The sequence below is a fragment of the Gobio gobio genome (assembly GCF_949357685.1).
Source record: "Gobio gobio genome assembly, chromosome: 12".
NCBI lineage: Eukaryota > Metazoa > Chordata > Actinopteri > Cypriniformes > Gobionidae > Gobio > Gobio gobio.
The window spans coordinates 32,624,972-32,639,089 of NC_137105.1; the positions used below are offsets into that span (position 1 = coordinate 32,624,972).

The window sequence follows — 14,118 nt, forward strand, 5'->3', positions numbered from 1 at the left end:
CTATGGTTTTTAAATGGTTTTAATACATCGTGCAGCATTCGTTGAATGCATCACTTCCGGTATTTTGCCGGTTACTCAACACAGGTATGTTGCAATCAAGGATTTTTTTAAATTGAGTACTCAAATTTAATCGAGGAATGGTGATATCGAGGATAGGTTCCATCATGCATACTGTAGTTTTTCTGTAACAACTTGTTAGCAACCATGCAGTGGTTTCAAAGTTCACATTAGAGGTATGACTGTGTGTAATTTATGTTGTAGAACAAAATGGACTTTTAGAATGGCAGTTTTCAATTTCTGAGTATAATAACATCTGTTATTATACTTACAAATTGAACACTAACCATTAACCAATTTGCAAGTATAATAACAGTTATTATACTCAGAAATTAAAAACTGCCATTCTAAAAGTCCGTCTGCATCCTTCAACTATATTCATAACCTCTTTTGGTCAGATTGAGTGGTGAGATCATTCACCACTGTCACACAAGAACTGTTTAGCCATGGACAAAACACTGACGGTGACAGTCAGACAAATCGAGACATTCTCTACAATGCAAATGACATTCATGAATCATTTCCGTTGTGATGTAAACAGATTTTATGATCTGGCACAGCAAATGGTTCCGTCTAGAATAGCTACACTATCCCTGTTTTGCCAAAACGGCACCTTCTCCTATCGGCATCTTTGCAAAGAGAAAAGCGTCAAGCTCTTCTCAATGCTTGGTCCAGTGATGAAAATGATTAGAATGATAGAGATAAGTAGGACATTGGTCCACTAGTGTATTTTCTGCACCAGAGTTCAAGGCTGGCACTTCTTTGACCGTCCGCTCGACTGCAGTTCTTCTTCTTCCTGCCAGTGTCTAATTTGGATCTTCCCAGCGGCTTGGTCAACGGTGGGCCGGTGGTGGGTCTATCAGGACTGGCAGGGCTGGTTGGGCTGTTGGTGGCCGTGGTTCCTTCAGGAGTTCCCTCAGTGATCTCAATGCGTGGAGGCTCCATTAGGTCAAAAATATTAAAGGCAGCCGGTTCGGGCTGACACATTACTGAAGCGTCTGCAGTGTTTTGTCTCACCAGACCATTAACACCAGTCTGGACGCCAACGGACACCCTCTCGCTCGACTGAGTGGAACTGGTGCCGGTGGCAGCCTCCCGGCACATCGTCCACATATTATAGCACTGGGTGAAATTAAAGAAGTTGCTGTTGAAAGTCTTGAGCTCTCCGCAGACATCCCTGCGCAGCTCCGCTAGCTCGTAGCGCATTGCCGATATCTCCTCTTTCCACTGCATGTTGAAGGCAGCCACCATGTTTGCAGACTCCTTGAAAGCCTGAATAGCCTGCGGGACGGGAGGATCTGGTGGGGGCTGGGATGGGGGCGGACATGGGACTCTGTAGGCATGCGAGGAGGTTGGAGGAACAGAGATAGCTGTGACCGTGGAACTGGTGCTGTGTTGACTACGTGTAGCATTTTCTCTTTCAAACCTCTCGATTTCTTGATAAGCTGAGGAGCTGGCGCCATCATCGTCCTCAATCAAATCCTCATTTAGCAATGAGGTGCCCTCCATTGCATCATACCCCTCTGGAAGACAAATTTGAATATAGAGATAGGAAAATTCAAAGGGATGAACAGCTGAGGAATTCGGCAAAGCCTCTCACTTTATCTAACGTCAACACTTGTTTGTGTCTCGTATTAGCAGTATGTGAGTAAAGGCCCTGTAGACACCATTCTCAACTGCATACTACATTGGTTCCTGGGAGTAAATTCAGGAACTTTTGCATGTATCAAATATGGAGAAAGACTGAAGAAAAACAACATTAGATTTTTATTTCATGCAAAAAATGTGTTTGTTTTCACAGGAAGCAAGTAAATATATCTGTTTGTGACTAGGTTTAATGCAGGGCTGTTGCAAGACCTTTTTTACTGGGAGTGATGTATACAGGGCCGTCCCAAGCATTTTGTAACGATTGCGTTCGGGGTGAGGGGGAATCTCCTCTGTCCATTCACCGCGGGGCATGGGGTTCAGTGCGGTTGCACCAACCTAAGGATGGCCCTCAATGTATATCAATATTGGAATCATTTTCTCTGATAATATTTCAGCAATCATTTCATGTGCTTTCTATCAGCTGTTTAGAATCAGAACTAGCGATGCCAGATTTGCAAATGCATTAACTTTTTGATCTAATCGGACAAACAGATTTGCAAAAAGGTCTGAAATGGTTCACAATTCAGTTTGATTAATTCGGAAAATTCACTCAAACACTGAAATGTTTGCAGTGGCTCCTCACACTGAAATAGAAATAGGACACGTGTCAAACTCCAATCCTGGAGGGCCACTGTCCTGCAGAGTGTAGCTCCAATAAGCTCCAAAACACTTGTATGGAAGTTTCTAGTAACCCGGATTCAGATTTTTCACTTGATTAGATGGTTCAGGTGTGTTTAACTAAAATTTTAATGTCCCCCAGAATATTTTGTTGTATGAATATCATACAAAAAGAAAAAAAAAACAGACCAATTTTTTTTTGTTCTAGCATTATGCATTCCTTTTTTATCAACACTTGAATATTGGTACGTTTCATTAAAAAAGCAGCATTTTGAGCAAAATGTTTTTGTCCAATACTACATCCAGATTGGATTCAGAACGATGATCAAAACATAGATGGAGTACATAGAGTCCATCAACTACCCCAAAGCTTGTACAGTACTATAGCTTGTCCTGAGTCGACATTTCATTCAGTAACATTAGGCAGTCTTGATTTATACGCAGTTTAATATTGGTGATTGTATTATTTTACATATGCATCTACTAATATATGATATCACATGTTTCTGCTTCTTATTTTCCTGTGTTTTGATCAGGCGATTCGAGGGCTGCTCCCTAATAGTCGGCTGTTGAAAATGTATTAGTCGGTTAGTGGGAGAAAAAAATCCCACAGGAAGTGGCGAATTCACGCAGGTTGTGACGGACAGATTGTTAACGGCAGGAAATCCAAACATTCGCCTATTGTTCATCTGCAAATATGGATTATCATTTGAAACATGTAAGTAGTAGCAACACAAATCTGCTCGTACTAATGTTAACCTAGGCCCAGATAAATGTGTGTTATTAGGCGCATATATGTGTTTGTGTGGAGAGCACGCTTACAGCATGATATACAGGCGACCACTCGCATTTAATTTAAAATACTCAGTCCTTTTTGGTCATACAGATAAGAGTAATGCAAACTTTAGAGGGTCTACTTTTATTTCTGTAAACTTACAATAACAACAAAACGTTGTGCTCTTGTAAAGTAATGAAAACCATCAGGATGCGCTTTCTGCCGTCTCTGTCTCAGTGAACTTGAGCATCACAAAAATGAACCTAACCGTGTATGAATCTTGTATGCTTGCCTCACAGACATGGGAAATATATCTATAGAAAGCTAGAACTTTAACTAGAAACTAGTACTTAAGTGGAAAACAAATATTCTCAGTGTAATCCTTATGAAACATGCATATAGGCGCATCCAATACTGGGGAGATGACGAATCAGCATTGTCGACTTAATGACACACTCATAATCATTACGTTTGCCGGTGTGCTGTGGCAAGCTTTATGCGTACGTTTGAGCGCTAATTAGGCTATGTATTATATAGACGCAATTAATTATGATTTATGGCTTCATAATAATAATATATAATAATATATTGCTTAAATGAACAACTACTTGTTGACTAGAATCCCCCCCCACGGCATAACAGTGAAAATACAGAAAGCCGTGAATTTCCGTCAATAGCAGGGAAGTGTTTTGTCACAAATGACAGAATTTTTTGTCAATGGTGGGGAAACAGTTAATTAGAGTTGGAGCTAAACTCAGCAGGAAAATTTGACACCCCTGGGATATTTTATTAGACTGGATGAGGTTGAAACATTGTAGGAAGCAAAACATCTATCTTTCAAATGTCGCCTATTGTTTGTCACCAACAAAGCAGGGTGGCTGTGCCCCAGTACTGATGAAAGGCAAGAAATGCCTGTGGTTTAATTTAAGTGTTCATTTGAAAAAAGAATTGAATGTAATTTATTGCAGTCAAGCACATTGTGTTGTCAGGGTCTTTTTTACTCACATACATTTAGCCTTCAGATGTGTGTTTACACTGCCTTCTCACTAGCATCATAGAACATCTCATCTGTTCAGCCTTTCCATCTCTTCACAGCATAACCATTAAAAAACAATCTTTCAATGCTATTAACCAGCTTTTATCCACTTAACAAATCACAGAGCATTGTGGCAAATGTGGGGGATTTTAGTGTTTTGTTTTGTGCAACAGAAAAGATGAAAAGGCAATAAAATGTCACGCAATCATTCAGGCAAGGAGATATGAACCCTATTGAATATGTTAAAAGCCCATCTATTGAGCTGATTGGACCATGTGGAGATTATAGGGGCGGGATTAAACAGAAACACAATGCAATAGTCGTTAGGTCTTTGTGAGGGCTGCACCAGGCAGAGGCTGCAATCCCACTGTCCATCACAGCTGAAATCTTCCACACCAGCTCTTAATTCCAACCGCATTTTGCTGGCCACGTTTGTTCTTCAAGGATGCCATGGTTGGTATAAACATGGAGAAAAATGTTAAAAGTGACCCAACCATTTAATAAACATTCTAAGAAAACCTTTCCTTCTATTGTCATTTAAAGCAGCAAAATGTAAATGTTAAAATAATTGCTTTTCCCATTCAGTCATTTACAGCAATTCAAGTTTTAGTTACAGCATCTGTGATATGATGTCGATTACCACAGAATTTCAACCCATCCCTCAGTTTGTAAAAACAAACAAAACATGCATTTGCAATTACAGTAATACACTTACAATGACTTTCTGAGGCAAAGCATTGCACCAGTACAAAAATATGACCACAAGATTTACTGTAAACATTATACATGCCAACATGAGACTACTGTGATAATTTTGTTAAAAAATATAATATTCACAGTCATGTTTTTTTTTTTTTTTTTTTTAAACCTTTTATAATGTCTTGCCCCACAGACTTTTATTGTAAGTGCATGTCTTACTGTAAAAACATATTTTGTTATAGTCAAAACAATTATGTGGTAATCAACAGCATAAAAAATAATAAAATAAATTATGATAAAATAATATAAATAAATAAATAAAAGTAAAATAAAATAGGTGTGAAATGCCTTTCATGGAAAAGCATTGCTACTTTGGCAACTGAACACTGGTTGTCCCTAATCTGACCTTTAGTTATGTGTATTTCAAAGGACTAGTCCTGATTTAGTTGAGAAGGCAGTGCAAAAACACACATATCCATTGAAAGATGTATGCGTGTTGACATTATAATACCTGTGACAGGCATACCTCCAGCTGCTCTTTTCCCCTGGATCTCCTTCCTGTGATTGCCAATGAGGGGCCATGCCACCCTCCCTCCCTTTCCACCATCACAGAACACCCAACACCTTACTCAATATTTCCCATTGATTTTAGCGGCAACTAAATTTAGCTTCATCTACTTGGTGAATCTATGGGGTATGCTTGATAACAATAATCTGATAGGTCAGTGCTTTTGAAGTGCTTTTTCTATTAACTATATAACCAGAGAGCATCAATACCAGAGCTTAAGCAATTATTTAAGCTTTTAAAAGTTTTTAAAAGGTAAGAAAGCATCTAATTTAGCTTCTAACACATACACAAAGTATGGTTCTTTTTGTAAAACCAAAGTAGCACAGGACTGCTGAAACAAGAAGTCCTCCAGAGTGAAACAGGCTGGATGAAATCCTTTTGAGAAAATGGTTTTGTCCTACTGCCGGTTGACGTGAGCTGACAGGGATTGCGTACAGAGCCATATGTGGTGAAAGCACTTCAGCAGAGTGAGACGGTGGGATTGGAGAGCTCTCCTTTCTCCTTAAGAGTCTTCGCTGTGTTGTTAGTATTTTTTGACAGAGTTTTTGACAGTATGAGGGTCCAATCAAATCAAACTCCAGTTTGAATAAACACAAAGAACCCCACATTAAATGAAAAAAAAAACAAAAACAACAAAGTTTCACTGGAGTGACCAAACAAATAAAAAAAAAAAATTAGCATTTGGGTTTTGAAATGTAATCAACCGAAAAAAAGGTATTTTAGAGTCACAATATTTGACATCAGTTTGTGGTATTTCAATAGGGTTCATAGCTTTACTCCATGTGCACACCAAACACAGCAGGGGTGTTGGGGAGGGTGTAGAGACAGGCATTCTGCTCGCACAAAGAAACTGTGACACATGATGCACACTTTCTGATGAGTATGTGTTGCACAAAACCTCCACACCTGCTCTGTCAGGACTTCTTGAACTCATTTAGGATGGGGAAAATTACTCATTAGTTATAGGATTAATGGTAAAACTGGATTAGGATAAAAGGATTTGTTTTCAGCTCCAGTTTTTGAATTCATAGAGAGATTATTAAAATATAATACTCTAGCTAATTCAATTAGCACATTAACAAACCACTAAAATTTCACCTCTGCGAAATATTACAATGAAACCTGTAATCCTTAAAAAAGTTTAATGAAACCTTAAATAGTTATAAGACATCTTTAATAATTAGATTTATTTTACAATAAATCAATATTTTCTATAAAATAAAGGATTTACTGCATGCTTAGTTTAGTATACAGAAATAATTATACCTAAATATAGCTGCAAACAACAACTAAGGGGCCAAGCACAAAAAATGCACGATAAGTCATGCCAGCATGGCTGGGAGCATCAGAACAACTGCAACAATGAGCAATTATTAAGTTAATGTTAGGTAAAATGGCTGAAAATTCATAAATACAGTCACTATAATATGATTTAATGGTTTATCACTTTTGACCTATATTGACACGAAATCCATAACATTTTGCCGGCGTGGTCTGAAGATGATACGATAATTTTTTTTGTGAAAATCGGACCAATAGTCTAGGAGGAGTTCGAAAAAATAAATTTTTAAAGAAAATCAAAATGGCGGACAGGAAGTTTGGCTGACTAAATTGGTATCTACTGTATATTCTCAGCATGACCAACGGAATCTATTAATACCAGTTTCATTACAATAGACTAATGTAATGAGAAGTTATTAACATTTTTGGAAATGTCATTATAACTTTTGCCCCAAAATTGACCGTCAGCATATCGGAACAATATGAAAATGTGTAAACAAATTATAAGCAAAAAGAGCAATTTTTTATAACTCCTGACCACTAGGTGGCACTGCGGCAAAACTGTTGTCATAACAGAAAGTCAGGGAAAAATTGCCTCACATACATTTTGGTGTGCTCTTTGTCGAATTTTTTTGCACGTTATTAGAGAGCGGCTCAAAGAATCAACTTGAACTCCATATATTTTTGTCGGCATGGCCTGAAGATGGTCTGGTTCAAATTTCGTGAAAATCTAGGTCTAGGAGGATTTTGAAAAAGTATGTTTTTCTGAAAATTCTAAATGGTGGAAAAAGTTTCATGATGTAATAGGGTGCAAAATGTCGTAAATGTTTCTAGCCCTTACAGTTCAAAAGCTATTAGCATAAATATGACTGCAACTTTGGACAGTTGGTGCAGCTAAAGCGATTGAGTTAGAGACTTCAAATATGCTGTGGTTAAAGTCTACACTGTCCTCTATCTGTGTGCTAAATTTCATAACTTTCCTGCAAGCAGTTCAACGGGATGCCATAGACTTTCAGAAGAAGAAGAAGAAGAACACCAACAATTACATTAGGTGACAGGCACCTTCTGTGCTTGGCCCCTAATAAACCGATTCAGTTTCATCTAAATATTATGTCTTTGAACACTAATTAGCATTTAGTTTATGAAAGAATGTGATATTTCTTTCTGGGAGAACCTTGACCCCTGCTTCTGAAGCATTGTGAATTTCTTTCCACTCACTAATGTAGATGTTTTATGCAACACATAATATCGCATGAAATTGTAGTTCACAGTCATTGCTTTGTGCGTTGAAGTTAACTAAACTGAACTGAAACATTTTTTTTTCAACTACTAATCCATTTGCAGAATACAGAAGACAGAAAATACAACCATTTGTAAAAATATATATATAAAGACTGTGAACATGTCTAAAGCCTGCCAGCCTCAACCTGGTGTGTTGCATGCTCTGGATAGCTGTGCTAGTTAAAAGCATGCAGAGTTGTGTCTTCAGGAGTGTGCAATGTCACATATTCAGCTGCCTAAGTCCCTCTGACCCCCCATCTAGCCTCTCAATATCACCGCACCCAACCAATCAGAAACCCAGAAAAGGACGCATGACTCGTGCAAAGGGAATTGCAGGCAACCGTCTTTCAACACTTGGGGAGTACAGACGCAGAAAAGCAAACATACACAACAGACAGGAGCCGACGGAAACAACATTCAAGTCAGTCATCTCTCAAGCACAAGGGAATCCCACTGTACATATGTAGGTATGCCAAAGTATGTAGTTCAGCATGTGCTGAATGTATGACGAGTATGTGCTCTAAGCCTTTTCTCTCTCAGGTGGGATTTGAGGCATACGGTTACCTGTTGTGGATCTGAGAGTTGAAGTGACAGTAGAAGATGTCATTGAAGGCAAGCAGTCATCATCTTGGGAATACCCAGCCTGAATTGCACGCAGGTAACTGTGGCTTCGAGTGCGGAAAGAGCCGGGCAGGTCCAAGGCCTCCACGGCCTGGGATTCTACTTCGCTAAAAACGGACTCGCAAACTGACTCAAACTGGCCATTGACCTCAGTCTCACTCACCTGAGAGACAAAAACAGGAATAGCAGTCCTTAATTTTTCCTCTTCCTTTCTCTTTCTCACTTTGATTCTTCCCCTTTGCACAGTAAATATGAAGGAGTGTTAGCAGGAGGAATATACCACTGGCAATTTCCGACCTTGAACGTCTCAGTAGAATTATGTCAGAAAGCAACAAGATAAGAGAAAACATTTCAGGCTGGAATATCATCTCATAATAGGTAAATAAAGAAAATCAGATTGTTTGATGAACTTTCAGTGGGAAAATGACACAAACAGGCAACAGCAGCAGACAGCAAGAAAGCTTAATGTGCAAATATTTTCATAAACCGAGCAAGAAGAAAAGAGGGCTAACTTTCCTAAATCAAACCAAATCAACATTAAGCTAAATTATATAAAGATTGTAAACGTCTATGTAACTGTTAAATTACTGCATGTAATTTGCCTTAGCACTACAACAGAAGTTTGAACACTTACTTTACACTGATTAAAAACATTTTTCTAAATATTTGAGAGTTAGCATGTTTCATAAAACATCTAAATTGTAACCTACTCCTTCGATAAAAGCCCATAAACAGCTACCTACCTAAAGCCCACATACACTAACACCACCACAGCTCAACAGACCTTGACTTCAGCTTTCTGGTAACCTGCTTTAACAATTGCTTATATTAATAGAATTTAGCACAGCTAAAATCACAATTTAAAACTTGCCTTATTGCCTCTCTAGCCAAACATTATAAAAATTATGTTCTAAAATAAATATCTCCAAAACCCTGTTAGGAAAATCAGGTCATATACACGATCTAAATCAAGCTGGGTATTGGAACATAGTTCCTCAGCTCAACCTATTCCCCACTAGATTAGTCAAGATGGTCCCCCATCTATAACCAGGGAGACCAAATACTGGGTCTATTGGCCCTGTCAAATGGTAATTTAGGGGGGCCAACCACCTAAGCCATTTAAATCCACTTGAGTTTTGTAACATAATTAATCAACTAAACACATTCCCAAATCACTTAGCAAAGGAAACCTACCAATTCTAATCAGGTTGACCAAGATTACGTACTAGATCATTCTCTGCAGGTGGTCTACCAACCCAACCAGGTAGACCACAGCTGAGTTCACAACTTCCAGTTCAGATGTTTAACCACCTAAACCACCTTGGACTTAATTTAGATCAGCTAATGACTAGTCAACCAGTCAACATCTTAAGCTGGTTTTAAGTGGAAAGTACTTAATCAATCATAGATAATATGACTTAAGATAATATAAAGTCTACAGGAAGTCTACTCTTCAGCTCGTCAGCTCAAGACACAATCTGAGAAAAGAGCAGGATATCTCAGACAAGAAGTACAGTTAAAGACCTCTGCTTGAAACCACTTACTGTAAGTAGATTGTCCTTGCTTGTACCTGTGTGTCAGTGCCGTGTGGTGTTGCAAGTGGTTGGACTCACCTGGCTGACACAGCTTGCCTGACTGAAGGTACTGACTGCACGCATGTAGCTCTGGTTTCTGGAGCGAAACTGTGGAGGGTTGAAGTTGGTTGCTGGGTCCAGAGACACACTGGGGTGAGGACGCATATCTCTCGCTGTTTGCAAGTGGTAGCCCGAGCTAAATGGAGGGAACAACCAAAAACTAATGTAGCCAAAGAGTAGCCTACTCAAAATTAGATTTAAGGGTCACTCTGGAATGGTGAACTTTCTGCAAATGTATCTTGATTTAAGATATCTTAAATGACTTAGTTAACAGTTGTACTCTTTACTGTCATGAACCCGAATGTGAGAAATTTAAAGTGTGCAAACTTGTAGGCTACAAATAAAAGAAGATAAACACAAAACTTAAGATGCAAGCAAATTATTTCACAAAAGGTGCTATAGAAATACAGTATAGTTTGGATTAGTGTTTGGATTCATCTTGATACATCAAAAATAACTCACTGATGTAATCAACCATCTAGTTTTTACTATTTTTATGAAACAATACAAATAGGTTATTGCTTGGACTTGAAATGATATGATGGCCTAACCCAGAAAACCTGTAATGAAAAAAGACTTGTAAGACAAGATACATTGAGGCCTCAGAACACATATTTTCGGTGCTTCTCCGTTCAGAACCACAGACAGCAACTATCTGTCAGTAGAAAATGCCAGACAACCATATGGACAGGAGAGAAAGTGTGGAGAGAGTGAAAGAGAAATCGGATGACACTTTTGAAGCTTCTAACACTTCCTCACTGCCAAGGCATCTCAAACATCAATAGCATTCCCTAGCATCCTCAATTCTCTAATCAGCAGCTAATGTGTGAATTCTCAACTACTTTCATAAGAACATGAAAAGAAAAATAAGCTTCATCTGAAATCCTTTATCCTTAAAAGTGAAATATGTAATTTCTGGGGCACTAGAATCACCAAACATGATTGTAAAAATAATGACTGTTTTCAAAAAAAGTTTTTACTTACTGCTATTGGTTGGACAAACAGATCCCGCTCCCAAATGAACCTCATTGATTGAGCCAGTCTTGCTATGTTGGCTGTTTAGGATGCTAGAACTAACTTTTCAGGGAAATCAGCTTTTAAATGGTTAACAAATGGTCAATGCAAATTAAAGGGTTAGTTCAGCCAAAAATGAAAAAGGAAAAATTTTGTCATTACTCACTCCTCACTACATTACTCATTACTCATGTTGTTCCAAACCCGAATGACTTGCGTCTTTTCATCTTCGGAATACAAATAAAGATATTTTTAAGGAAATCTGAGACCCTTCTGTCCCTCCATTAACAGTAACTATCACTTTCGATGCACGTTATTTGTACAAAATATTAATTTCCAATGCACTTCTCTTTAACTCTTAAAGTGGTAAATTATGTTTTCACGTAATTTTTTTTGTGGGCAAACGAACCCTTTAAACTAAAGCATAGGAGAAAGTGTTTTGGCATTCAAAAAAATTCTCACTTCACCTTTAAACATAATCCAAAAGACAATCGTATAATCTCCTCCTACCCTATATCGTGTCACCACACATCCCAGCCAAGACTTTTTACCTCTAATAATTTTTTTTTTAAAAACCTTCCAGGTAATGTATGCCTCTTTAATGAATTAACTCCTCCCAGCCAACATAATGCAACCCAATTATACTAAATTAACCAAAAATCAGCTTGCCACACAAGTTATCTCACATGAGATATTAGACAGAGAATTACTAAGAACTCATGAAGGAAATGGTCAGAAATTAAAACTCTGCTGCACGTGTATGAAAAGCACAACAATACATAATAAGCAGAGGTTTCGAAAATTACTTGTGCATTTAATAATCAAAATAACCTTTTAAATGTAGGCAAAACCATCAGAAATGCAGTCAATTAAATCCTGTGGGCGTATGTGTATTTTAATAACATTTATGGAAAGGAATGGAGATCATGGTACAGTGCGAGAATGTAATAAAACAGAAGCTGTAATAATCTGTAATAATAGACATTACTTCCCTAGTTGTTAGCAGTGGCGTAACTTTGCTTTGAAAAGTGGTGGGGACACCGGGACACCGCACAACTCGTTGTGCTATGTGTTTATTTAATACAGAGACGCATTTCTGCCACATAGGCCTATATTATTTTTTCACTCAATTAGCCTATGTAGTAATAACGAGATCTTATGTCATAAAAACGACATCATTTTCTCGTAATAACGAGATTGTATGTTGTTAAAACGACATTTTTTTTTTCCTAATAAGGACATGTGTTGTATAGTGATGTGTGTAGGCTATATATATGTCTGTATCCATATTGGAGAATTTATTTAGCCCATGCCTTTGTCACACTTGTCTGAAAAGCTCAGCGTAAAATATCTCATCCGCTGCCTGTATCGGTGGCAATGCCCATAGCACGAAATTGTTGTAGCCTAATTTATTGATTAATTTATTTATCAGAGCAGGTGGCCATGGACCGCTCATGTGGCGTAACTTTAACCTTGTAATGACGGACCCCGGTGCAGCCACAAATATCATAACTATCTATAAGTCCTACTGTAATTAAGACATTCTAGAAATGTATTAAAAAGAAAGACGCTTTCAGCCTTACTCAACGGCCGCGGAAACAGTGGGTTCAATGCATTCCCGGCGTTCTTATTTTGCTTCCGATGTATTAAATATAGGCTACAGGCAATTAGTTTATGAAACCTTGATAAAAATTAAAATACAATTCACTTTTCATCATCAACATTAAAACAATAATATAATAGGCTAATATTTAAACATAACTGTGAATCTAAATAGGCTACGTTTTGCATGTAGCCTACTCCACTCCAAACGCTTAAAAAAAGATTTTGTTTATTAAACAAAAAGTTTTTCATTTCAAATGTAATTTATAAATTCAGTTCATATTTCCAGCAAACGAAATTCCGAGCCAAAATAACAAAGTGGTAAAAAAAACTGCAACAATGAAAAATATTAAAGAATTCGCGGGTGCTTTCGTCGGCATGGAGTGGGGTCAGACATGATTTCTATTGAGTGTTGTTTTGCAGAAATCATTTCTTTAAAGTGAATTTCGTTTTCTATAAATTGTAGTTTTAATTTTGATCAAGGTTTCATAAATGAATGGCCTGTATATTTAATACATAAGAACCAAAATAAGAACTGGATTGACGTGCGTAACGAACCCACCGGCCTGTTTCTGCGACCTTTGAGTAAGGCTGAAAGCGTCTTTCTTTTTAATACATTTCTAGAATATATGTAGCTATTACAATATAGCATACAATATATTACTGTAGGCCTATTATAGAGTTATGATATTTGTGCACCGGTTATGCCACTGATGCTAACATGAGCGGTCCATGGCACCTGTTACCCGTAACGAAGTGGTAAAACTTTGAGTTACCATGCAATTTCAAACATTTTGCTCATCTCTGTAGCCTATGTGGCAGCTGGCAAAAGTTGATCATTCTTTACAGATGGCGCGGTATGTTTGGAAAGAAGACGAGTTCTTTATTAAACTCATAAAAAAAAACAATAGAATATAAAATGCCACAATTTATCAAGACCTTGAAGCAGATAAGAGAGAGAAACACCTCGTATGTGCCGCTCAAGTAAGGGGCTTTCCTTGCCATCAGTGCTTGAATAACACGCGCGTCTCCTTCCAGTAAAAATAATGGCGTGCGGTGGCTGGGATATACATAAACCTAAAAACATACGCGGCATAATTTTTGGAATGGCTTATCACGTGAGGAAAAAAAATGTTTTAGTCGCATAACATCAGTTAATGGAAACGCTGTCATTTCGCAATATTTTTTTATCGACTATTAAATATGGCAAAAGTTTTGCAAAAATCTGTAATGGAAAAAAAAGCTTCTGACCGTCGGAAAAATTTGTTAAATGAATGTATTACGA

General features: G+C 37.8%; 1 protein-coding gene across 1 annotated transcript in view; it reads right to left on the minus strand.

Moving 5' to 3' along the window:
* Window positions 1-744: 744 nt before the first annotated feature.
* dlgap2b (discs, large homolog-associated protein 2b) overlaps window positions 745-14,118 on the minus strand; it is a gene marked incomplete at both ends in the record, with an annotated part of 76,698 nt that continues 63,324 nt past the window's right edge. The window contains 3 exons of the mRNA XM_079830458.1: window positions 745-1,580; window positions 8,527-8,746; window positions 10,197-10,353. Coding sequence (XP_079686584.1) covers window positions 745-1,580; window positions 8,527-8,746; window positions 10,197-10,353 — 1,213 coding nt within the window. The remainder of the gene's footprint in view (window positions 1,581-8,526; window positions 8,747-10,196; window positions 10,354-14,118) is intronic.